At 37.4% G+C, this 27,764-nt stretch overlaps 1 protein-coding gene across 3 annotated transcripts; it reads left to right on the top strand.

The window, feature by feature from the left end:
• Positions 1–1,431: 1,431 nt before the first annotated feature.
• GOLPH3L (golgi phosphoprotein 3 like) lies at positions 1,432–24,377 on the top strand. Of its 3 annotated transcripts, none has more exons than XM_008155834.3 (5): positions 1,432–1,570; positions 3,571–3,765; positions 17,724–17,855; positions 20,310–20,424; positions 21,914–24,376. In XM_008155834.3, exons 2-5 carry the CDS (start codon positions 3,583–3,585, stop codon positions 22,339–22,341), a joined length of 858 nt encoding a protein of 285 aa, XP_008154056.1. In that variant the 5' UTR covers positions 1,432–1,570; positions 3,571–3,582; the 3' UTR covers positions 22,342–24,376. The 3 variants fall into 3 exon arrangements, with proteins under 3 accessions (XP_008154056.1, XP_054568032.1, XP_054568033.1); XM_054712057.1 differs by lacking the exon at positions 1,432–1,570 and adding an exon at positions 2,079–2,168; XM_054712058.1 differs by lacking the exon at positions 1,432–1,570 and having other exon boundaries at positions 3,577–3,765; positions 21,914–24,377.
• Positions 24,378–27,764: the final 3,387 nt, after the last annotated feature.

A 27,764-nucleotide genomic window follows, 5' to 3' on the forward strand; every position in this document is an offset into this window, starting at 1 on the left:
ATATTACTATTTTAAGGTGTGTTTACCCTACCTCTGGAAATTTATATGTAGTCTTAAGCAGTTAGTACACTAAAATGAATTCTTAGCTATCATATTGTGATCCTTAAACTTATCTAAGACAAATCCAATAGAACTTTTTAATAAAACCAAAAGAACCATTGTCATAATTGATTCTGTTTATTATCTACTCAATATTGATCTATCTTCCATTTTGGTGGACACTTTCTTTAAACAAACATTTTTTTAAGGTCCTCTAAAGCCATTTTTGAAACAAATAATGTTTATTTTGGTGTTATATTTTGGAAGAAATTAACTTTTTACTTATGTTAAAACTATACCATTTAACTGGTTTTGTTTGCAACTGGTTTTGTTATTAAAACAATGCTCTTCAGTACTTGGATATAGTGTATTAACATGATAATATATAATGTGTAATTGAATATTGGTATTTTACCTTTTTAAAAAAATTTTACTATAAGACAAAATGATAACTGATTTTAAAAGTCTGGCATTTTGCAGAGCATAAATAAAATATTGTTAAGCATCTATACTCTTTCATGGCTTCCAATTTTTATATAATTAGCAGAAAATGTTTAGGCACTAATTTCGAGATCATTTTGGTAGATATTACTTTGCAAGAGTTGAGCACACTTTCTAGAATTTTTGAGTGGTGGTGTGAAAGACACTGTGCCCTTAGTGAGAAACCCTGGATATAGTTCCAGCCTTGACCATTTCCTTTGCTTTAGAAACAGAAGACTTAAAACTTGGTCTGCTTTGCCTCTTGCGGTTTCAGCAGACATATTCTAAAAACTTACATTATTCATAGGTTTACAGTAACAAGCGTTAGAGAATGTTGGTATGTATGTGATGGTAGAAATGTACCCATCCTGTTTAATGTAAACCAAATAAAGGTCCACAAACTGAGTCACATCAGGCTTTTCTGGAACAGGATAATTAAGAATGAGCTAATTGTCAAACGCAACCAATTTTTAAATGTTTATTTATTATTAGCTTTATTGTATCCCAACACATCTCACTTCATTATTGCTAGTATACACTGTTACACTGAGATTGACCAACAGAAACCTCTGTCCCTCGGCAGCTGCAGCTAGCTTACTTAACATTTGGATTGGCCGGTTCGATGGGGTTTGAGAGTGCAGGCCTCTCCTCTATTCTACCGAGGTTCCTTCATTGGATTGACCAGCTGTCAGGTTGAACCCAAACCTGCCTCCTTTTAGTGGTGTTTGTCTGGATCGCAACACAATAGCGGGGTGGCGGGGTGGGGGCGAGAGCCTCCCCTCGTAAACTCCGATTGGCTGGACTTAACCATGGCGGTTTCTGATTGGTCCAATGAAGAAACACCAAGGTAGGTTGCCTAGTGATCCTGAGGAAGCTGATGTGTTATTCCTTTTCTGCAGCGAAGGATCAGGAAGTTTGTGCTCTTTCCTTGGCTGGGAAGTTTTTCACCTACTAGGACAAGGGTAGGGGATTGGGGTGGAGGACAGGTGTTTTCCTAAAGTAGAGTGCAAGCTGCAGTCTCCCTCAGGCCGTAACCCAGGAGTAACGTCAGGTAAGCAACCGGGGAAATGCATTTCGTAACGTAAAAAAAAAAAAACACCTCCAAATTTTTTTATTTTATGGGGAAAGGGTGGTTTTGATTTATTTAAATTTTTTGCCTTTTTTAAAAAATAGGATTTTTAACTAGTAAATGTCCAGGGGGAGGGGAGATTCATTTCTCAAAGAAAATTCCTCCCCCTCTTCCCCCCGCACCCCCCCCCCCCCCCCCCAAGATTTAAAGTTTCTTGGACTGGGTTAGGAAATAAGCCCTATTCACAGTGGCAGATAAGGTTAATGCCCTTAAGCAATTTATTTATTTCTTGGTTCTCTTCGTCCTTCACTCTTCTTTCCACCTCCTACCAAGAATTATATTTGAAATATAGTCCTGTACAAAGAGTATTTTGTAAGTCACTTAATTTGTATTTCTATTTTAAATGTTCACATGCATTTCTGAGTATTCATTTTAATCAGTATATATTTATTGAGCAGTTACAACGTTAAAGACCTTGTGCTAGTTGCTATGGAGAATAAAAAAAACCTAAGAAGACAATATCTCTGCCCTCAAGAAGTTTACAGTTGAGAGACAGCCAGACTATAATAAATACTTTAAAGTAAGTAAGTATAAATAAAGTTTTGAAAGTACAGCTGAGGGAGAGACCAATTCTGACCATGGGACATGGGTAATGGAGGAGACTCACTTAAGCCTCAATAGGCCTTTTAAGAATGAGTAAAATTTAAAGACTAGGAGGAAAGGGAGTGAACTCCAACTTGTACAGAGGATCAGAGGTGAAAGACATGGCATGTGTTTGAGAAATGGTTTGTTCATAGTATGGAATTGGAAGTAATAGGAAATAATTGAGAAAAGATAGAATGGGATTCAGTCGCAGAGGTTCCTGAATGCATTCTTTTTTCTTTTTTCTTTTTTAATCCTCTCTCAAGGATATGTTTTATTGATTTCAGAGAGAGGGGGAAGGAAGAGAGAGAAAGAGAGAAACATCAGTGGTCTCCTTTAAGCACCCCCACCGGGGATGGAAGCTGCAACCTTTCTGTGCATAGGAGGACACTCCAACCAACTTAAGCCACACTGGCCAGGGCTTGAATGCATTCTTTTGACGTTGCAAAATATATTCTTTTAAACAATTGCTGATTAAAAAAAAATTTATTGTATATCATCTTAATAACTGGCATTTAGGTTTATCTCAAAGTGAGCTAACTTAAACTTGATTACAGATGACAATGCAATTTCTCTTGACTGCATTTTAAAACAAATATAGTGCTTGGTATAAAAGGGCACGTGCTTTGATTTTTTTTTTAAAGTAATTTGCTAATCTTTTAACATTCTCTTGCCAGTATTTTTGTTTGTTTGTTTGTAGCTGTTTCGTTTGCGAGATGGATAGAGATGAAAGTTTTCTGGAATGAGCACACATGATCTTCTGAGTGTTATTCTCTAAAGTAGTGATCTCCTAAGTGAGTTCATGAACTGAGTCATTAGTGTTTGGGAAGAAAATATTAGAACATCTATTTCTATTTAGTTTTTCTTTAATTTTTTACTTTATAATTTTTGTGTATGTTTTATAATGTGCCACTGGATGTTTATAGAAGTTCTATATAAATTATCATATGCATATTTGGACTGAATGCTCACAATATTTTACTGTCCCATATTATTTAACTTGGGGAGGATCCATTTCGTGAAAGAGGAGTCACAATGATAGACAGTCATTCCTAGGTTATAGATTATGCACAAGAAATCAACAGGTTTAAAAGATGATTATTTCTACTGGTCTTTAAAATTACTGATATGATTTCTTGCCAGGGCCTTCTGTGTATTTAAGTTAGGTACTTTGGAAGATATTGAATTATGTTACCCACTTAATTTTTCTGGTCATTACTCTTTCTTTCTCTTAAGTTATAAATATTTCTTATTCATATACATTTTGGTATGCATGTATGAGTATTTATATGTATTTATTTACATAAGCACACTATAAATATTTTTCATCACCCTTCCAGAAACAGTTCAGAATGACCACTTTAACTCACCGTGCCCGTCGTATGGAAGTAGGCAAGAACTCTGAAAAGAAGGTAGAAAGTGAGGAAGATATTAATCAAGACAGGAGTTCAGACAATGAAGACTCTGGAGACTCTAAGGATATTCGCCTCACCCTTATGGAAGAAGTATTGCTCCTGGGACTAAAAGATAAAGAGGTAATGTAGTTGGGTCGGCTGGGCCATTCCAAAGGCTTAAATACTGAAATGTTTTTAGGAAGTAATAGAATAGGATATTTGTATTAATGTTACGTTGGACTTAGAATTATGCTGTGGACATCTTAGTGGGGAATGAGGAATTTTGGAGGGTAGCTGATACTTGGAGGGTAAAATCTACAAGTGCACTTACTTGAAGTGTAATTTAATTACAAAATTATTCCAAAATTTTAGAGGATACAAGAGAAGATATAACAGTGTAAAGTTTTCGTACTTAAAGTTTCCCAATTGATAGTGATACTGAAATATCCTCTTATTAAATTAAGAAAGAAGGCCCAGCCCTGGCCTGGTGGCTCAGTTGGTTGGAGCACTGTCCCCTGCACCAAAAGGTTGCAGGTTTGATTCCGGTCAGGGCATTACCTGGGTTTTGGGTTTGATCTCCAGTCGGGGCTCCTGCGGGAGGTGGCTACTGATGTTTCTCTCTCACTTTGATGTTTCTCTCTCTCTCTTTCTACCTTTGTCTTTCTCTCTCCCTTCCTTTCTATGTAAGGTTAAATATATATATCTCCATCCCCTCAGGTGAGGATTTAAAAAAAAGGTCAAATAAATGAAAAAGTAAGTCTAACTCGCTAAAAGAATATCAGAGTAGGGCTGAAGATTAGACGGTGTAAATACTGTTCTGAAATGTTTACATAAGTGCAGAGGAAGCATTCACTGACTGTAGAAGCAGAGCATATTAGAACTAAGAAGCTATTTCATTTCAGTTTTGAATAGAAATTATTAATTTCCTGCTGACCCTACATATTGGATTTTTGCTTTTGTCCTGTAGAGAAACTGCCTCTGGACTTGTCTCCGTTTGTCTAAATTTATCATAGTTGATATAAACTTAGGGAAGTAGAATTAAAAAAATAAAGGAGCTCATTTAGAGCTATAAACATAGTGGGTACTCAACATATTGGTGAGATACTGTACAAAGATGGGCAAATAAAAATTAATTACCTTTCTAATTGTTCTAATTTCATTTTTAAATATGCTAAATTAAGTTTTTAGCTTTCAGTTGTCTCAAGAAGACTAAAAAAGAATAAATCCTTAGGTGCAAATGAACAGAAGAGGTCAAACCTTTGGATATGTTAAAGTAGTAGTAGTAGTTTTCCAAAATGCCAGTTGCATAACTATCTCTAAAAATGTTACATTGATTTCCAGCTCTACTCATTTTCTTATTTCCCAAAGTAGATTTATTTAATCAATATTTAGTGTGATTGGGGACACCCATTATGTGCTTAGTGTTATGCAAATACTAAAGTAAATATAGTATAAATGTTCCCTGCCTCTAAGAAATTTATATTCTAACTGGAGATAAAAGTTAACCCAAAGGATCATCAACAGTAAAATGGATAAAAATTAGTATATCTACACTAATAAAAGAGAAAGATGCAAATTGACTGTACCTTCACAACACCCACCAGCCAATCAGGAGTGCGTATGCAAATCCAGCTAAGATGGGTTAATTTGCATACACAGGCACCGAGCGGGCGGGGTGGGATGCAGGTGTTCTGCACCGCCCCAGCCGCTCTGGGCATCTGGGCAGCGTGGGAAGGTGGAAAGGTGGCTCTGGGCCAGAGCAAAGGCGGTGCCAGCAGCCAGGGGAAGGAAGGCCCATTTTTGCACGAATCTTCGTGCATCAGGCCTCTAGTTTATTTAAATAAGTGTAAGTATACCTCTAGCTAGTTTGGCTCAGTGGATAGAGCGTCAGCCTGCAGACTGAAGGGTCCCAAGTTCAATCCCAGTCAAGGGCACATGCCTGTTTGCAGGCTCAATCCCCAGTGTGGGGCATGCAGGAGGCAGCTGAACAATGATTCTCTTTCATCATTGATGTTTCTATCTCTCTCCCTCTCCCTTCCTCTCTGAAATCAATAAAAATATATTAAATAAATTAGTATATTTTTAGAATGAAAATGGACATTGTTATAAAACATGTATAATTCTCATATAATGTTCAGTAAAGGAACCCAACCACAAAAGATCACATACTATATGAATCTATATATAAAATTCAAAAAAACTATAGTATTTGGGGTTGCATGTTAGAGATGGTAAAACTATAAATAACAGCAGGAAGGGGTTACCATAGTTGTTAGGAGAGTGGTTACATTTTTGTGGGAGGGGAGAGGAGGTTTTAGTCATTAGAAAAGCAAATGAGGGGGTTTTCTGGGTACTAGCAGTTTTCTGTGTCTGTACTTGTGGGATGTTTCATGGATAGTGACTTAGGGATAATTCATTGTTATCTTTTGTGTACTCTCCTGTGTGTGCATTATATTTCACAATTCAAAAGATTTTTAAAGAAAAACAGCAAGTCTTTCCATGTTAGAACAATAAGAGCTGAGGGAGTTGAAAGGAAGAGAGATAATCATGTGTTGGAATAATCTGGGAAAGAATAGAAGGGAGTAAAACAAGATGGGCCTTTAAGAATGGGTAAGATTAATAAAAATGGAGAGAAGGGAATACATTGTGGATGAGGGGAACCTGAGTAAGCAAAGGTATCATGAACTTGATGAGTTTGGAGATAACTGAGTGAACCAGTATGACTGAAGTAGGCTCTGTTCTTGGAGAACAATGAAAATCAAAATTGACATACTAAATTCAGAGTATGGAGGATTTTGAGTTCTAGGAAGAGACATTTAGACTCTTTTCTTTAAGCAAAAGAGCAAAGCTCATTTCATTGTTGTGTCCAAATTGAGGACTTAGTGATATTGTTGCTCTATTTTGTTTCTGAGTTTATGTTTTACTATCTATTATTTCTTATTTTACATGGTTTGAGTTTGTGACATGTCAAAGAAAAATCCTAAATGTTAAACTTTGTATTCCTAAGTCCCAAAATTAACTTTTGCTGAAGATTTCCATAAGACTCTCTGTTTATAAATCAATACTATAATTTTTAAAAATTACATCTCTTTGAAAAGCATGTAAGTGGAAGATAATACAAAGAGATTAATACTTCAAGAATTGTAGACCTAGAAAGGAATGAGAGTAGGCCATATAGTCAAATTGCTTTTTAAATATTACTGTCATTCCTTTCTTAAGATTCTTCAGAGTAGTGGCCACAGACTGGTTTTAAAATATTAAACTTCATTGTCTTATGAAAATAATCAGGAAATTTAAATATATGTTGAAGAATCTAACCTTTCAAGTACACTTAAAATTAGATGTTATCTCAGTTCCATAACACTGACCTCAACTGAGAAAATTAAATTTGAGTCCCAGCCTGACTAAAACAAAATAGATTTCCTGTTATAGCCTGTGATAAGAATTTTGCTATAGATATTATTGACTGATGGACAAATAATGTTTTAATTAAATTGCTAGTATATTTAAAATGTCCCTTTATGAGAATCTTTATTATTAAATTAACTGTAAGAGGAGTGAGCCTATTAATGCTTTTGACTTGATGGTAATATTTTTAGTTTATGGATAATATTTTTTTAACCCTTTTTCCTGTTTTGCAAAGCTTTCTCCTAGTATTGCCATGTATTGAATACTTACTGTGCACTGGGACATAAAAGCTTTTCATCATGCCCGGGTTGTGGGCTCAATCCCCAGTAAGGGGTGTGCAGAAGGCAGCTGATCAATGATTCTCTCTCATCATTGATATTTCTATCTCTCTCTCTCCCTCTCCCTTCCTCTCTGAAATCAACATAAATATATATATGTGTATTTATACATATATATATATATATATATATATATACACATACACATACACACACACACACACACACACACACACACACACACAAAAGGCTAATATGCTAAGTGTTCCACCATCCGACTGGTCGCTATGAGGTGCGCTGACCACCAGGGAGCAGACACTCAACACAGAGCTGCTGAGCTGCAGTGACTTGGCAGCTGTGGTTCACAGGTGACACACCTGAAACCAGAGAGGAGGGAGCCCGATTCCTTGTGGGGCCGCGCAATTCCACCTTCAGCCGTGGGTTATGTTGTAGCTGGGGCACTGTCGGCCCCAAATCTGGTTTACTGCACACTTGCTTTTGCATTCCACACTCTGTACAACAGCAACTTTGCAGAGTGCCCTTTGTACTCTGGGACCCCTTGGGGGATGTTGGAGAGCTGGTTTCAGCCTGATCCTCGCAGGCCAGGCTGAGGGACCCCACCTGCTGGAGGGACCCCACTTACTCTGCAGATGCCAGGGAGGAACTGTGGGAGATTGGCTCCAAGATGTGTCTGGCCCATCTCACCCAGTCCTGCCTGCCAGCCACCTTCTAATTAATTTCCTTTCAATGTGCACGAATCTGTGCACCAGGTCACTAGTAAAAATATATTTTAAAATAAAGAGTCTGTGGAGAGAGACAGGTTATAGGAAAAAAGTACATAAGTGGGATGTTTGGGATAATTTCAATGATTTGCAACTAGAATAATTGCCCATATTTGAAAGCATCCTATCTCTTTTAAATAAATTCAGATGTTTTGAAATTTAAGTACCAAACAGAATTAGACACGCAGCTCTGTGTTTTATTGTTTAACTTTTCTAAAATTGTGATATATAACGTATCTAGAAAAGTATTTAGCACTTAAGTACAATTTAACAAGTAATTTTTTAATGTTTTTATTGATTTTTAAAGAGGAAGAGAGAGGGATAGAGAGATAGAAAGATCAGTGAGAGAGAACAATCAATTAGCTGCCTTCTGCACGTCTCCCACCAGGGATCTAGCCCACAACCTGGGTATATGCCCTGACCAGGAGTCAAACCAGTGCCCTCTTGGTTCATGGGTCAGTGCTCAACCACTGAGCCACATCGGCTGGGCTAAACAAGTAATTTTAAAGCAAATATTCATGTAAGCACCACCAGTAAAGTATAATCAGCATCCTAGACGCATCCTCTTGTGCACTTATCTAATCACCTGCTGCCCTTCCTCCCTGTAGTTGTACATGTATACAGTATATATCCCTGAACAAAGTATTTTAGTTTTGCCTCCTTTTAAAATTCATGTTATTGGGTTAATACTGTTATATATCTTTTTGTTCAGTATGATGTTTGAGATTTATCCATGTTGCTGCATATAATTTAATTTAATTCAGTTCACTGCAATATAGTATTTCATTATCTGAATATACCACCATTCACTCATTCTCTTGGCTAATGGACATCCAGGAGTTATCATTATCAACAATGCTGCTAAGAATATTCTAGTACTGATCAGTTATGTTCTTTCAAACAATGCCACTATTCATACATATAGAAAAATGATAAAGTAGACTGGATAACACTTTTATCTTAAATTATAAAACATAAAGCTTTTTCAAACTACTAATGATTTTCCATTGGTTATAATTCACTCATTGTAATTTATTAGCAATGGGAGACTAGAAATTCAAGCATTTCTAAGTTGGTAAAAAAAATTTTCAGCGAACTAGTCAAGAAATTTTTAAAAAATCAGTAAGTCAGTACATAACTTGTCAGTGAATGGCTAGAGATGGAAAAAATGCTACTCTTCGAAAGTTGCTCAGTCCTAAAACATTTTCTTTTTTTCTAAAACATTTTCTTAAGATTAAAAGTTTAATTTAGACCAGTACCTGACCTTTTAGTTTCCTGAACAATAAATCTCTTGTTAGTAGCTATTGCTGACAAGTGTGAATAGGGAAGTGTATCAGGACTCGTTTGCCAAGTTTTGTGGTTTTTATTAACAGACTGTTAAAAAATAACTTCTATTGTGTTTGTATTATATCCAGTCATATAACCCCAAAGAATTATTTACTCTTGGTACAAAAGGAAGTAAACTGAAAGACCAAAGCCCTATTCTAACAATAGGAAAATATAGTTTAAACTATTTCATTGAGAGCCTGTCTTTCCCTATACCTCCCAACCCCCTAATGTACACTGTTCTCTTCAGGAATACCTGGAATTGAGATTATGTCTCCTTTATATGTTGTTTGTATAACTTAAGAGTGTTGAAAACTGTTTTTCTATATGTCTTATGATTATTGGGGGTTTTTTTGGTTGAAAACTGGACATTTGAATATGGTAGCTCTGGAAGTCAGGTTTGATCCCCTCCTTGGTTGGGGCACATGCCGGAGGCAACAAATCAATGTGTCTCTCTCACATCCATATTTTCCTTTCTCCCTCCTCTCCTCCTTTCCACTCTCTAAAAATCAATGGAAACATTATCCTTGGGTGAGGATTTAAAACAAAATTATATTGCCCAGTGCTGGTGTGCTCCTTCTACCTCTATTCTCCACTATGAAAGTTTATAATGTATGCGTACATTCCATTCCATAATTTTCACACACTGCTGTTCTATGAAGAAAAGCCCCAGAATTGAGGTTGGGAAAGAATAAACAGATGGGAAAATTAGTGGCTAGGAGAGAAGATATGTGTATTATATGTATAAAGAAAAATATGATTTTATATACACCCAAATGATAATAGAATGATGGAATTTATGAGTAATTTTTATTTTATTTTTTATTCTTTTTTCTTTTCAAATTTCTAAAATGTATGTATACTATTTAATCAGGGAGAGGGGGGAAAGCTATTTGAAAATAAAAAATGTACTTACATTTACCTAGTTTTGCTCTTCTGAGGTGTGAGCATACCATATAGAAAACGCTTCTAGAAGACACATAAGATTTCTTCTCTCATGGAAAATTAAGCAATTTAATGTGGAAACTTCAGATTTGGGGGGAGGGAAGGATTTTTTTCTGAGATTTTTTTTTTCTAATAAAGTGATATTTTCTTAATGTAGATAATTTGGGAAAAAATTGAAAACCATTTTAAAAATTAGAAAACCATTTTTTAATATATTTTATTGATTTTAGAGAGGAAGGGAGAGGGAGAGAGAGATAGAAACATCAATGATGAGAGAGAATCATTGATTGGCTGCCTCCTGCATTCTGGAGATCAAGCCTGCAACCCAGGCATGTGCCCTTGGCAGGAATCGAACCTGGGACCCTTCAGTTCGCAGGCTGACACTCTATCCATTGAGCCAAACCAGCTAGGGCAGAAAACCATTTTTTAAATATATTTTATTGATTTTTTTACAGAGAGGAAGGAAGAGAGGTAGTTAGAAACATCGATGAGAGAGAAACATCGATCAGCTGCCTCCTGCACACCTCCTACTGGGGATGTGCCTGCAACCAAGGTACATGCCCTTGACCGGAATTGAACCTGGGACCTTTCAGTCTGCAGGCTGACGCTCTATCCACTGAGCCAAACCGGTTAGGGCTAGAAAACCATTTTTAAAAGTATTTTACATAATTGCAGTAACCTTGAATACACAATTATTTATTTGGCTATTTTTCACTTAACTTTATCCTAAGGATTTTCTAACATTATTTTTAAAAACTCCTTATAAGCATTAAAAATGATGCTTTAAGTTCCTTTGCATTTTACGCCAAGCAGGCAACTTTAAAATTTTTAACCTTCAGAGTTGTTGGGGGGTTTTTGTTTGTTTGTTTTTAAATTCACCCTTTTTATTTTCAGAGAGAGTGGAAAGGAGGGGAGAGACAGAGAGAGAAACATCAACATGAGAGAGAGACATCGATTGGTTGGCAAGGTACATGCCCTTAACTGGAAACTAACTTGTGACCCTTCAATCTGCAGGCTGATGCTCTACTGAGCCAAACAGACTAGGGCCAGAGTTGTTTTAAGGTATATCTTCAAGGAAGTTTGAATAAGGAATACTTGACTAGGTGGAAATTTGTCATAAGGTATTGACAGAATTTATTGAAAACTCGTTGCCCAGCCTTTCACAAGAGCAAAATGACATTATCAAAAATTTAAATATGTATAATCTTTGATTCAAAAATTTCTTCTAGGAATTTGTTCAATGCATAAATGAATATTTCTTTCTTTCTTTTTTTTTATTCTAGAAAGAGGAAGGGGGGAAGAGAGAGAATTTTTCTCTCTTTTCCCTCATGTATTTGAGATAATTAAATTTAATGATTAAATGGTAAACTTCTAGCATGTATGTGCTAGATCATCCTACATACTAAAGCAGTGGCCCTTTAACACAGAATCTTTATTGTAGATTGAGAATTCACTGAGGCAGCTACATATATTTAGAGGGAAATGGACCTTAGAATTATAATTATTTTTTAAAACTCTACATGTGTACTTTTATACTTTTTTCCATTATGGTATATGACTTATTAAAAAGAAAGTTTAAAAACTCATTTTTAAGAGTTTCGCGTGTTATGAGCTACTAGGATGAGAAAGGGTAGTATTCAAAAACTTAGTTTCTACATCCTGGTCTCTATGTTTCTTTATTTACCATGCTTCTCACAGTTCTGTTGACAATCTGACATCACTGTCACTGAAACAGAAGGTATATAGTTAGGAAGAAATAAGAAAACAAAGGAAAACTTTCCTCTAATTGCTTTAATACCAGCTGAAATGTTTGCACACCTGTTGAAATTTATAGTCACCAGGATATACTGGTAAAGTTATGACCTAAGTAAATTACTTATTCTGACATAAGTTATAGTTTAACCTTAATTAGGCTACTAAATTGTATAAAACCAAGTATTAACCTTAAAAAAAACTTACTTTGTCCTTAAAGAGGAGTTACAAATATAACACTTGAAGTAGCCAGGAGGCAGGCAGTAGAGGGAAGTAATCCCAGCTTTGAGTCTAGAATCAGGCCCTCAGGAAATTTAGATATATCAAGGGATGTTTATGGTTCAAGCTGAGCTTTTACCAGGTTAACATATTTCAATCATAAAATTTTTGAAACATATTTCAAGAAACATTTATAGAGAAATACTATGTATCAATCAGATACTCTCTCCTTAAGGAATTTATAGTCTTCTGAGGGCAAACTGTTTATTGCAATGTGATATACTAAATGATATGGAAGAAGTATATATACTTAGGCACACCCAGGTGAGGTACCTACCCAGATGGTGGAGTAGAGGGAAAGGCAATGTGAGAGAAGGTTACAAAGAAGATGTGAATCCTGTACTCAATCCTTAAGAACAAGGAGTAGGAGAAAGAAAAGTATTGGTTCTTCTATACAACTTTATGTGTGGCCTAGTCAGTGTGGCTTAGTGGTTTGGCATTAACCTATGAATCAGGAGATCATGATTCAATTCCCGGTCAGGGCACATGCTCAGGTTGCACATGCCCAGGTTGCGGGCTCGATCCTCACTGTGGGGCATGCAGGAGGCAGCCGATCAATGATTCTCTTTCATCATTGATATTCCTTTCTCTCTCTCTGAAATCAATAAAAAATTAAAAAAAAATTTTTTTTTGCCCTAGCTGGTTTGGCTCAGTGGATAAAGCATCAGCCTGCGGACTGAAGGGTCCTAGGTTCAATTCCGGTCAAGGGCACATGCCCAGGTTGCCGCCTCTATCCTTAGTAGGGGGCTACAGGAGGCAGCCGATCAATGATTCTGTATCATTGATGTTTCTGTCTCTCTTTCCCTCTCCCTTCCTCTTTAAAATCAATAATAATATATTTTTTAAAAACAACAACTGCCCTAACCAGTTTTGCTCAGTGGATAGAGCGTCGGTCTATGGACTCAAGGGTCCCAGGTTTGGTTCCGATCAAGGGCATGTACCTTGGTTGCGGGCACATCCCTGGTAGGGAGTGTGCAGGAGGCAGCTGATCGATGTTTCTCTCTCATCGATGTTTATAACTCTCTATCCCTCTCCCTTCCTCTCTGTAAAAAATCAATAAAATATATTTTAAAATAAATTAAAAAAAAAACTTTCTGTGTGCAAAGGCCAGTAGGCAAAAATGATGCATTAAGAGTACTTAAAATAGTTTTGGAAAGCTAGAACATAGTGTTCTAGGGCAGTGGTCGGCAAACTCATTAGTCAACAGAGCCAAATATCAACAGTACGATTGAAATTTCTTTTGAGAGCCGAAAACCGACTTCTGCGCATGGGCCACGAAGTTTCAATCGCACTGTATGTGCGCGCCCGCATGTGGTATTTTGTGGAAGAGCCACACTCAAGGGGCCAAAGAGCTGCATGTAGTTCGTGAGCCGCAGTTTGCTGACCACTGTTCTAGGGGAAAGAGGCCAGAAAGAGAATAGTAAGCAGCCTCCTGGTTTGAGTGCTATACAGTAAACCCTAGATTTTGTGGACTTTGATTTAACAGACTTCGGATTTAATGGAGAAGACTTCGATCTGTATGTCCTGTGAAAAATGCCACCCTGTTAATTTTAAAATGCTTTTAACCAAGATTTGCTTATCATTACAGGTTATTTTTTGTTATTAACTCGCTTTACTTATAACAAACTTCAGTGAATAGGCCATATGTTGGAAAAAACACTGTAATAATTTTGCTGACATAAATAAATACTATATATCTACAACTATAGTCTACATATTTAAATCCAAGAGTCACTGATCGTAAACAGTGTATGTTGAATGACTAGCATGTGATCACACTACATTGAAAGGCTAATTGGTTCTGTGACCTTGTGGCGTGACTTTCTGCAGCAGATTTAAGGAGCCAGTCAATGTTCCCACGTGCGCTGAGCCTCCTCCCAGCCCTGTGCATTTATTTACCCACAATGTCTGGCAAATGCACATATTTGCTAGACCTATTCAGTATAAATTTAAAAATACTGTAATACATATAGAAAACTTCTCTGTGAAACTAAACTTTTCATACATACTTAGTTTAATTACCCAAATGTGTGTACATACGTGAAAACAAGTTAACTAATTTGTCAATTTTTTAACATAGGCGTTCAGAAAACCTACTTTATTAATAATGGACTTTCAACTTTAAGGGACACACCCTTGCCTGAATTAGTCCATTATAGTGAGGTTTTACTATACCAAGGAGTTTGGACTTGACTGAGAGGAGTATTTGAAAGATTTTTAAGCAGAGGAGAAGGGAGTTATATAATTAGATTTGAGCTTAAACAGTATCCTGGCTAGGGAAATGATGGAATTGGAAAACCCCTACCTCTGTCAGTATAGGGGTCAGATATTAAGTCTTGAGTAAACTTAATTTCAAACGTGTAATAGAAAGTAAAGGAAATCTTCAGGTTTCCCCACCCCCACCCCCCAAAAAAAGAATTTTTAAATCCTAGAGGTAAGCAATAAACTAATTTGCCCTGGGGCAACTTGCCAAACCAGTTCAGAGATTCAGGAATTTGGTGGTCAGAAATAAATCTTGGGGTTAAGATATAAGCGGGAAGCTAAATATAAATGTGGTCCCAGTTGTGGGGCATTCCCTCAAACCTCCCAGGCCCAACTCTCAGCAGAAGCAAATGCAGATCTTCCTCTCTGGAGGAAGACATCCTCAATTTAGGTCTCCACAATCTTGCAGTTTCACAAAAAAATAAATATGGACCTCTTAACTATCATCAGTCATACAAATAATCAAATACCCATGAGAAGGAATCAGGAGAAATAACAAATAATAGGTCATTCAAGGACTTCAGATAATAAAATATATGACATTTATTAAAGAAATAAAATAATTAAAGGTACAACAAAAAGAAATGATCACAAATGACCAGGCAAATGTAAAAAATAACTACATAGAATTTTAGAAATGAAGAGTAGTTGAAACTAAAATCTCAGGGGTAGTTTAACATATTAAATACAAATGGCAAGAGTAAATTGCAAGCTAGATATGAAATGACTCTTCAGAAAGTAGTATGGAGACAGAAGAAATGGAAAATATAAAAAGAGTGGTTAAGCCCTAGCTGGTTTGGCTCAGTGGATAGAGCGTCGGCCTGTGGACTGAAAGGTCCTGGGTTTGATTCCGGTGAAGAGCACATGCCCAGGTTGTGGGCTCCATCCCCAGTAAGGGGTGTGCAGGATGCAGCCAATCAACGATTCTCTCATTCATGTTTCTATCTCTCCCTCTCCCTTCCTCTCTGAAATCAATAAAAAAATATTTTTTAAAAAAGAAAGAGAGGTTAAAAGACATGGGGAGCTAGGATAAGAAAGATGAAAGTCCCAGAAGAAAAGTATCAAGAAAATAGAGGAAAGCCAAAATTCTTAGAGATAAAAACTGAGAATTTTTAAGAACTAAGAAATGAACCTACAGATATAAGAAGCATATCCCAAATAAGATAAGTAAATGCACACAGTCATGTTGTAATCAAACTGCAAATCATCAAGAGAGAAGGTCTTAAAGGACCAAAGAAAAAGGCAAATCACCCACAAAGAAACCACAAGCAATAAAAATGATAGATCTCTCACTTGCACAATGGAAGCTAGAAGAGGAAGACATCTTTAATGTGATAGAGAAAACTATCAAGTTAGAATTTTATGTCCAGAGAAACTGTCTTTCAAGAATGATGGTAAAATACAGACATTTCAGATAAACAAAATAGAGTTTGCCTCCAACAGACTTTCACTTAAGGAAATTCTACTTTAGGAAGAAGGAAAATGGTACCAGAAAGGAGGTCTGAGATGCAAGAAGGAATGGTGAGCAAGGAAATTGGTAAGCATCTGAGTAAATCTAAACAAGTGCTACCTGTATAAAGTAATGATGCTGCTAATAATGTCTAATTTGTGAGGTTAAAAAAAAGATAAAATATTGCTCAACTAGGACAGTGGTTACTATATTGACTCATTTAAAAAATAAGTCTGATCTTGTAGTAATTTTAAATTGTTATGCTGCATGTTAAAATGTCAAGAATAATGTTCCTAAAGAAAAGTGGAGTATTTAATTTCCAAAGCAATAATGAGGAAAAATTTTAAAGTTTAATAAAAAAATTATTTACTGCTATTTCTAGTAATTAGTTTTGGGGTTGCTTTAAAGCCATAATAGACTGTCCCTGCCAGTATTTCACTCAGCTTCTCTCCAGTGAGAGGTAATGCTATAACCAAAGATAGCTAAAGAGTGTTGGACAGCTCTGATGGGTGTTCCTTGCATGAATCATAATTCCTTGCTCAGAACCTTCGAGATTCAATACTGCCTTTCAATAAAAAGTTCAACCAACCTGCCCCAACCAACTTGATCTCATTATTTCTCTTTAAATCCTTGAGTTAGACCTCTAAACATATTTGAGACCTCCTTCCTTGACACTTTAGTTAAAATGCCCTCTTGAAGAATAGGTGGAATTTGGAGGAAAATCCTCCCTCTCTGCCAAATTCAATCTTTTCTTCAAACCACTGCTCAGGTCCCATGAGAGTTCCTGGCTACTCTAGCCTAAAAGTGACTTATAATTTGAAAAACTATCATCTAAACCAAACTTAGAACAGTCATTTATGCCTATCTCTTCTGCTTTTACAATGAGCTTTTATTTAAATTTTATATTAACACAGAACTTTGCTGAAATTTGCATGGTCTTTCCAGCTAGATTTTCAGTTCGTTAAGACAAGTGGCTATTTCATACATGTCTTTGTATCCTCTATAGCACCTAGGGAAGGGAAGTAACATTTAAGTGCCTACTATATGCCAGGCCCTGTAATAAATTCTTTCTTGTATATAATATTTCAGTTATTCCTCATAGCAAACTTATAAAGATATTAGTGTCCCCATTTTACAGATGAGGACATACAAATAATCACTTGAGAAAGGTTAAGTCACATACCCAAGGAACTTAGTCAGTGTTAGAGCTGGATTTCAACTATATCACCCAATAAAATAGCTTGTATTATTAATACATATCTTAGAGGAGTAAAAAACTCAAATGGTTTGTAAATTTTTCTGTTTAATTCATTTGTATCCTACGCTGAATTTGGAGTGTCATGGAAACAGATTTTTTAAATTCTTCTCAGAAATAAAAGTTTGGCTTACCAATTATTAACTAATAGCCAAATACACAAAGAACTTAAAAGTCAGACAGAAAATCATAATTGGGGATAGGGTAGGTTAAGGAAATTGAAGAGATTTCTTTATTATATACTTTGCTTTGAGTTCATATAATATGACCTGAAACAAATCACAACAGAGTATACCATTCTTAGGGTGCTTGCTACAAGTCCATATCTCTTTCAGAACATTCTTTCTCTTCTCTTTTCCTAGGGTTACACATCTTTCTGGAATGACTGCATATCATCTGGCCTGCGAGGGGGCATCCTGATAGAGCTGGCCATGAGGGGTCGTATTTATCTGGAACCCCCCACCATGCGTAAGAAGCGACTACTAGACAGAAAGGTACAGCATCCTCTGTGAACATTCTCTGAGTTTATGAAAGGGCAGGTGCCAATGGTCCATTTTGGAGGAATAGAAAAGATTTGAGTAGTGAGACAAGGTAAATATCACTAACTCAGCTGTCCCATTGTCTAATAGGTTTAATTATTCTATATCAGAGGGAGAAATCCAAGGATCCATAGTCTAAAAAGTTACAAGAAATTCATACTTTTGTCTTTTTTATGCAGAAAATCACATTTAGGGTGCTGTTGATTATTCCTCCCTCTATAGCTATAGCTCTAACATGGAAGAGAGTATTATATAGGAGTATGTAAACACGTGGGTCAGGTGCAGTCTTTGCTAAACTCTGGTCATCCTCAGATAATCGTTCAATTTCTCTCCTTCCATTTACTGCAAGTCTTCTGCAGCATGTTAGCCATACTCCTGTCTCCATTTTCTTTTCTTTTTTTCTACTCACACTTTCATTGTCATACTTAGCATTTAGCACTGAAACCACATTCTTATGTATCACCAGCTTCTTTTCAGTCTTTGCTCTTTTAACCTATATGTGACATTTGACACTTTGACCACCTTCTCCTACTTGAAACTTTCTTCATTCTTGGCCTCTGTTATATTACACTAGAGGCCCAGTGTACAAAATTCTGCATGGGTAGGGTCCCTAGTGGCTGCTGGCCGCTGGCCGGGGCCTCCCTTTCCTGGCTGCTGGCTGCCAGCTGGGGCCTTCCTTCATTCTGCGCTGCCCCCTAGTGGTCAGCACAGATTATAGCAAACTCCCATTTGGTCAAACTCCTAAGGGGACACTTTGCATATTAGGCTTTTATATATATAAATTCTCTTGCTTCTCTAGCTGTCTCCTATTTCCTTTACTTCTCCATTCCTTAACATCTAAGTCTCAGTTTGTAACCCTTTGTGTAACTTCTATCCTTTAAAGGTATCATTTACCTTTACAGCTTCATTTATTACCTCCATATACTAACTACTAAATCCTAGGCTAATCTTCTTCCTAAAAAAAAAATTTTTTGCCCTGACCGGTTTGGCTTAGTGGATAGAGCATTGGCCTGCGGACTGAAGAGTCCCAGGTTTGATTCCAGTCAAAGGCATGTACCTTGGTTGCAGGCACATTCTCAGTAGGAGGTGTGTAGGAGGTGGCTGATCGATGTTTCTCTCTCATCGAATTTTCTAACTCTATCCCTCTCCCTTCTTCTCTGTAAAAAATCAATAAAATATATTTTTAAAAATAAATAAATTTTTTTTTAATATGTTTCTAGCCCTAGCCAGTTTTGCTCAGTGGATAGAGCTTCGGCCTGCAGACTGAAGGGTCCCGGGTTTATTCTGGTCAAGGGCACATGCTCGGGTTATGGGCTCAATCCTCAGTGTGGGGCATGTAGGAGGCAGTCGATCAATGATTCTCTCTCAGCATTGATTTCTCTTTTTTTATTGTTAATCCTCACCTGAAGATATTTTTCCATTGAGAGAGTGGAAGGGAGAGGGAGAGACAGAGAGAAACATCAATGTGAGAGAGACACATGAATATTGTGTGCGGGTTGCCTCCTGCACACGCCCCGACCAGGGCTGGGGGACTGCAACCAAGGTATATGCCCTTGACCAGACTCGAACCTGGGACCCTTTGGTCCAAGGGCCAAAGCTCTATCCATTGAGCAAAACCAGCTGCCTCCTGCAGGCCTCCTACTGGGGATTGAGTCCACAACCCTGGCATGTACTCTGGGAATTGAACTGCTACTTCCTGGTTTATGGTTGATGTTCACCACTGAGCAACACTGGCCAGGCAGGCCTATCTTCTTTTGTGAGCCCCAGGAACATATTTATCTATTGGCTAGGCATTTCAACTGGCTCTCTCATATCAGTCAAAACCAAACTTTTCCCCAAAACTGGCTTCTTTTCCTGATTTTCCTACCTTTATGGATTGTTTTGCAAATAGGTTTTCCAGACTCAAATAATCATTATTGAATCTTTTCTCCATTATTATTTATATCCAGTTTGTCACTAGGGCCCTCATCAAATGATATTTTTGTCTCCTCACTATCTCCCCATACTAGATTTTTCAACTTTTTTTTTTTTAATCCTCACCTGAGGATATTTTTCCATTGATTTTTAGAGAAAGGGAAAGACAAGAGAGAAATATCGATGTGAGAGAGACACATCAATTGGTTGCTTCCTGCACGAGCCCTGACTAGGGCCTGGGCCTAGGCCCGGGAGGAGTCTGCAACCAAGGTACCGAAATCAAACCTCGGACCCTTTGGTCTGCAGGTAGACGCTCTGTCCACTGAGCCAAACTGGCTAGGGCAATTTTTCAACTTCTTGAGAACAGAGACAGTATATTATACTGCTTTGCATTTTCTATAATATTTAATCAATAATGTACATATGGTATATTGAAAGATTTTAATTTGAATGAATTGAATGAACCAGGGCCCCTTATTTCTTCTTTCCTAAAAGGTACTGCTGAAGTCAGACAGCCCAACAGGTGATGTTTTACTGGATGAAACTCTCAAACACATCAAAGCCACTGAACCCACAGAAACTGTCCAGACGTGGATAGAGCTACTCACCGGTAAGATGGCTCAAAATGATTCAGAAGTCCCACACTTTGTTATCTTTATCCTACTCTTAAGGTTAGGAAAAGAAGTGCAGAAATTAAAGGGGCTCAATAAGATGCAGATGGTTCACTGATCATGTTATACAGTCTTTGTTATATGTTGCTGAATTTGCTTTGCTAGTATTTTGTTGAGTATTTTATACCTGGGATATTGGTGTGTAATTTTCTAGTGATGTCTTTGTCTGGTTTTGGTATCAGAGTAATACCATATAGATTAAGGAAGTATTCCCTCCTTTTCTGTTTCTTGGGAAGATTTGTGAAGGATTAGCATTATTTTTTAAATATTTGGTAGAATTACCAGTAAAGCCGTCTTGGCCACACTTTTCTTTGTGGGAAGTTTTAAAGTTACTATTCACTCTGTTTACTTGTTGTTGATCTAGTCAGAATTTTCTCTATTTATAGTATCCCCTCATTACCCTTTATTTATTTAAGGTCAATAGTGATAATCTCTTTCATTCCTAATTGTAGTAATTTGAGTCTTCCCTCTTTTTTCCTGGGTCAGTCTAGGCTTGTCAGTTTTATTTCTCTTTTCAAGAATCCAACTCCTTAAGGACACATATGTAACACCTTAATCAATAAAGAAATTTTAAAAATAGTAAAAAAAAAGAAACCAACTCTTGATTTATTTTCTCTATTGTTTTTATTTTCTATGTTTATTTCCACTGTAATCTTTACCATTTCCTTTCTTCTGCTTGCTTTGGGTTTAGTGCTCTTTTTTTAATAGTTTCTTAAGTTAGATTAGATTATTGATTTGACATCATTCCTAGAATAGCACTTGGAGTTGTAAATTTTCCTCTTGACGCTGCTTTAAAGTGCATCCCATAAGTTATGTTTTCATTTTCATTCAACTCAGAGTATTTTTTAAATTTCCCTTGTGATTTCTTCTTTGACCCATTGGTTATTTCAGATCATGTTGTTTAATTTCCATATATTTTTTAATTTTCCTAATATCCTTCTGTTAATAATTTTTTTTTAAATATATTTTATTGATTTTTTTTTTTTTACAGAGAGGAAGAGAGAGGGATAGAGAGTTAGAAACATCGATGAGAGAGAAACACCGATCAGTTGCCTCTTGCACACTCCCTACTGGGGATGTGCCCGCAACCAAGGTACATGCCCTTGACTGGAATCGAACCTGGGACCCTTGAGTCCGCAGGCCGATGCTCTATCCACTGAGCCAAACCGGTTTCGGCCTGTTAATAATTTTTTATTTAATTCCATTGTGATTGGATAGCATACTTTGTATATTTTTAGTCCTTTTAAATTTATTAAGGCTGTTTTAAATTTATTAAGGCCTAGCATATGGTTTCTCCTGGAGAATGTTCCATGTGCACTTGAGAAGAATGTATATTCTGATGTTAAAGGGTGGAATGTTTTAAAAGATGTGTTGTTTGGTCTCGTTAGTTTATAGTGTTATTCCAAGTTTTCGTTTCTTTTCCCATAGGTGAGACCTGGAACCCCTTCAAATTACAATACCAGCTAAGAAATGTGAGAGAGCGAATTGCAAAGAACCTCGTAGAGAAGGGCATTCTAACCACGGAGAAGCAGAATTTCCTCCTGTTTGATATGACTACTCATCCAGTGACCAACACAACAGAGAAACAGCGACTAGTGAAAAAACTTCAAGATAGTGTCCTAGAGCGGTGGGTAAATGACCCTCAGCGTATGGACAAGCGAACACTAGCACTCCTGGTGCTAGCCCACTCCTCCGACGTACTAGAAAATGTCTTCTCCTCTCTGACAGATGACAAGTATGATGTGGCAATGAATCGAGCCAAGGACCTAGTAGAACTGGACCCTGAAGTGGAAGGGACAAAGCACAGTGCCACAGAGATGATCTGGGCTGTGTTGGCAGCCTTCAATAAATCCTAAAGCCAGCAGGTGGGTTTCTCCTTTTTCCCCTGCTGGGCTGGTGACTATCAGAGACACTATCACTGAGTTTTGTGTGATTGATGAGATGTTTTTCATCATTTTCTTTCCTTCTCTTGAATCAGACTTGTGATTTGGGGAAAGCAACTTCAGGGCTTCTCCATAGACCTTGACCTTTATAAGCAGACCTTATTTCTCCCTATACTTCCACTCCAGAGGTGAATAAACTGGGGATGAGCCCACACATCCCCAATAAACATTTTCTCTCATTTCTTAGTTTACTTCAACCTAGTGTGCTTTTGGATAAGCAAGATTATCTAAGTGGTGTTTGCTATTCTCCAGCCACACATTGTGAATGAGATGCAGAGCAAACCATTTATTACATTTTTTAAGTCTGTTTTCTATCTTAAATACATGTTTTCAGTCTTTGTCTCTCAGGCTCTGCTAGGTAATGTAGCTTATTGAAATAACTGCCTCTCTGAATAAGGGTCAATGGAAACAAACTAGTTTCTGGAGTAGGTGGTCTCTGGGATTTTATTTCCTGTTAGCAATTTTCTCACTTTCTTGTTCTGTCCTAATGAGAATATTCCAAATTTGATTACCTGATTCTCATAGCCTTATAACCAGAAATATATTCTAACCTCTTTCTTAGCATTATCCTATTCCATCATTGGGCAGAAATCTAAGTGAAAAAATATCTATCTCTCACTCCTTCCTTCATGCAATTAGCATTACAATTTCTAAAGGAAGGAAGTGGTATCAGAATTTCCATTCTTTAGCACATGACTATCCTGATTCCTCCAGAGAATTTTAAACCTTTCTGCTCTGATTGAACTGAGAAAGCTGTAAATTTCAATTGCTGAATAGCAGCATCCTGAATCTAGATAATATATCTAAACTTCAGGTCTTCTTTGTTCCCTATTTTTTGCTTTCTGCATAAATTAATAAATTCTATCTATATTTAAACATTCTGGAAGTAATTTTGTTTATATTTAATCCACAGATACCCTCCTAGTCATTAGTCTTGTTTCTACACAACCATCTTTCTAGTCAAATCTCTAAAATGTTTTTCAATTTAGTAGTGAGAGCAAAGAGAAGCTTATTAAGAAAAATCCCATTTGGAGGGTCAGTTTGATGTCAAAAGCATTGCCCTTTTTTTCCCCCCAAAAGCACGCTGATATAAAGTACAGTATTTGGGAACAGATAACCAAGTTGTGCTAATATCAAGCATTTATTATGCTGGTACTTGTAATGGATCCTGCCTCTTGACCATTACAGAGAAATAGGCTGCCAAAGGGCTAATACAGGTGACTTAGAGCTGATATTAAATCTTACTGATCAGAAATAATTAAATGAATCATAACTTCCATCTCCTTTCTAAACCTGTTTAACACCCCCAAAATTGCCCAACTCAACTTTCTTTTTTCCACTTCAGTTATCACTTAGGTAACTAGAGAAATAAATTTTAACAAGAAACAAATTCTCCATGTGAAGTGGAGTAGAGCTTTAGTCTGGCTCTCTAAAAATTCAAAAACCAGTCCATGTGTTGTCTCTATCTGCCTTAGTTTTTCTTTCCATTTGAACAATTTGGCATGAATTGAAACCAGGTTTTCCTGTGGAAAGTTTCAGCTTAATTGGGGGGCATGGAAGTTGAGTTGAGTTCTTTCTCACAACTCTTGGTCGTGTTTATTTTTATATTGTATCACAATAAAATGAGGTTGTCTTGAATCTACAGAATGTCCACTGCAAACCTTCTCATTTAAAGCATATGGCCTTCACATTTCTGTATAATAAAGATATTGGCTCTCTAGTCTCTCTGTGCAGTTTTACAACTTCAGTTAATTTAGCTGGAAATAAGAACTTTCCACACAAGGCCTTTACACTAGGATACCAACCTCTGTTTCATCCTGTGTAAAAATTAGAATACACAAATATTATAATTGTAACATATATAAACTGGGGGCAGGGCACATCAAGGCTAACCTGAACACTAACCAATGTTGTAAAGTCCAAATAATGTCTCCATCCTAATAAAAATAAGTTACCCAATTATATACCATTATTACCATGAAGAGAATGTGTATGTTCTTTCCTATTAATATCTACTTGCTCATGACACCTGAATTTATCTAAGAGCTGGAAGTCTTAAGTTCTAAATGTAGATAACAGGTAACTACAACAGAGTTAACATGTGAAAGGATAACTGTGCTTATAATTAGCTTACTCTCCCTTTTTTTTTTTTTTTTAAGATTTTTATTGATTTCAGAGAGGAAGGGAAGGGGATAGAGAGATAGAAACAGCAATGATGAGAGAGAATCATTGCTCGGCTGCCTTCTGTCTGCCCCCTACTGGGGGGGAGGCGGGGGCGGATCAAGCCTGCAACCAAGGCATGTGTCCTTGGCTGGAATCCAACCTGGGACCCTTTAGTCCACAGGCCCACATTCTATCCACTGAGCCAAACCAGCTAGGGCTTACTCTCCCTTCTAAATAATGACTACAGGACAAGGAACAATAAGAAATGTAGTCACTAGGATTGTTTATACTTTCCTGTTATTTTGACTTTAGACAAAGCATTGTTCCCATAATTAATTCTTGTTTGTTTTTGTTAATCCTCACCTTAGGATTTTTTTTCCCATTGATTTTTACAGAGAGTGGAAGGGAGGAAGGGGTGGAGAGAGAGAAGCATCCATGAGAGAGAGATATGTCAATCGGTTGACCTCCAGCATGGAAGTGCCCTATGGGGCCCTGGGATTGAACCCCCAACCTTTTGGTGTACTGGACAACGCTCCAACCAACTGAGCCACCCGGTTAGGGCCAAAATCCTGACTTTTAATACAATAGATTGGTTTTGCTTTTGAACATTATATAAGTATTTTTTGTGATCGTTTATCCATTTTACTTTGAACTTTTAGGTTCTAGTTTGGGGCAGTTAGAAATAATGCTGTGCCTGACCAGCATGGTCAGTGGTTGAGCACTGACTTATGAACCAAGAGGTCACAGTTCAATTCCCAATCAGGGAATTGCTGTTTCTCAAATACACTAGAAACATGTCCCTGCTGCAGAAGCTTTGCATTTGTTCCTCCCTCTGCTTGTACCAGTTTTCCTCCAGCTATCTGCTTGACTACTCCCCACTTCATAATGATCTCTGCTCACATATCTCAGGTCTTTCCTAAGCAATCTAAAGTACCACCTTCTCCCACCCAGTCACAAATAGAACTACTGCGCACATCCTATACCCCAGACACTGCTAGTTTTAGTGAAATGCCACTTTTTTTTTTTTCTGGCTTTACTTTTATTCTAAGTTCCACCCTTCCTAATGCTCGACAATTTAGCTATGCCAAGGATGAAAGTGTAATTTAAATCATTCCCATAGCAATCATAGTTTTAATACATTACTCTTAAGCAGAGCTTGGGGTTAGAACAATCTTAGCTGGTATCAAAAGTATTTATCAAAAGAACTTTTCATTTTTTAGACATTTAAGCTAATCTCTTAAACACATTCATAATATATTGCCACCATAATTGCCCAAACCTGATTTGACCAATAGTTTACATTTTCTTTCCCCACATGACCGGGCTTAAACTTAGCCTGCCTTCTTTTATCCCTTTCCTCTATCCAACTGGGCCATACATTCAACTGGTTACCCAGTTCTGTCCATCTAAGTTTTTAATTTGCTTCATTCTGCAAACTTCCATTCCCACTGCCTCTTGCTACTACCCCTTGTCCATCAGCCAAAACTGGAGTCATGAGACTTTGGAAAATTAGCAGTGGTCGATGATTCTGGGCAAAAATATGAAGATCATTTCCTATGCTCCTTTCTGCCCCCTTTTATTATCCACTCACTTCCCTGAAGCAGATGAAACTTAAACAGAGGGGGGTTTTCGTTTGTTTTGCTTTTGTTTGTTTTAGTTTAAGCCTTTCATTGAAATGTACATGCAGAGAAGTGCATAGCTCAGTTTTCACAAACAGCATACCATGTAACCAACAGCAGGATTAAGAAACACAACATTCCGCCGAAACCGGTTTGGCTCAGTGGATAGAGCATTGGCCTGTGGACTGAAAGGTCCCAGGTTCGATTCTGGTCAAGGGCATGTACCTTGGTTGTGGGCACATCCCCAGTAGGGGGTGGGCAGGAGGCAATAGATCGATGTTTCTAACTCTCTATCCCTCTCCCTTCCTCTCTGTAAAAAAATCAATAAAATATATTTTAAAAAAGGAAAAGGAAACACAACATTCCTAACATTTCATTGTACTCCCTTCCAGTCATTAGTCCCCAGGGTAAATGCTTTCCTGACTTATGTCAACACTGACCAGTGTTACTTAACAAGGTTAAGTAGAAAAAAAGCTTAGATGGGAGATGCCTGAAACAAAAAGGAAAAGAAGTTGGGAAGGAGAGGTCTAGACGATCTAAAAAGAAAAAGGATGAGGAGAAAGGAGGAAGAGGGAATGAGGGGGAGAAAGGAGTTTGGAGAGAATCATTCTACCTGGTTGGCTCCCAGAGAAACCCACCAGTGATACTCCCAAGCTTGTCTTCTCCTTTTCCCCTTGCTCCAGCCTCCCACCTCTTCTTCCCCCCCCCCCTCCCCCGTGCCCCACTGACAGCCCTCTGCTCCAAACCTCTCTCAGGTCTTTAGGTGGCACATTAAATTTCATTAGTGATCCATTCTTTTGGGTTACAATAGCTCCTTTTTGGCTGAATACTTTTTAAATACAAATACTAAAATACAGATACTAAACCAAGAAGTAAGCTGCTGATGCACAATAGTTGCTATGTAAATTTTCTTTCTGTGATTTTCTCTAAGGCCTTCCGAGCCAAAATTTCACAGTATAGCTGTTAAAATTGACCTGTTTACTTAATCCAAGTTTAAAATGGCAACTGATAATATTGATTTGGTATTTCTGGGTAATATGTTTGCACTTGAGTTGGAATTTAAATGCAATGAAAGGCAGAAGTGAGATATTTATGAAAAGAGGCTTTTCTGTTCTAGGGGGAAAATTATAAGACTTGACAATAGGAAAAGCATGACTGGGTATTGTCTTAGAGGAATCTTTGAAGTTATCTGACCTATGCCTTTCATTGTCTTTGAACTGTCACCAGCTGGGGACATGCCTGGAGCTGGACTGCCTCTGCAGGCTGGTGGTGTGGGTTCTTGAATTCGTGCAGGAAAGATTTCAAAATCACACAAGTCCAGGTGATTTTGAGTGTGTTCACTAAAGTTGGGGACAACCGAACAAAGGAAGAACTTAGGGTAGAAGCAGCAATAGGAGAGAGCCTAGGTCAGTGATGGCGAACCTATGACACGCGTGTCAGCACTGACACGCATAGCCATTTCTGATGACACGCAGCTGCATGCCGAGGATGAAACATTTGCTGCTCCTGAGGATGAAACATTTGCTGCTCCTGAGGATGAAACATTTGCGACTA

The sequence above is a fragment of the Eptesicus fuscus genome, chromosome 22, assembly GCF_027574615.1.
Source record: "Eptesicus fuscus isolate TK198812 chromosome 22, DD_ASM_mEF_20220401, whole genome shotgun sequence".
Lineage (NCBI taxonomy): Eukaryota > Metazoa > Chordata > Mammalia > Chiroptera > Vespertilionidae > Eptesicus > Eptesicus fuscus.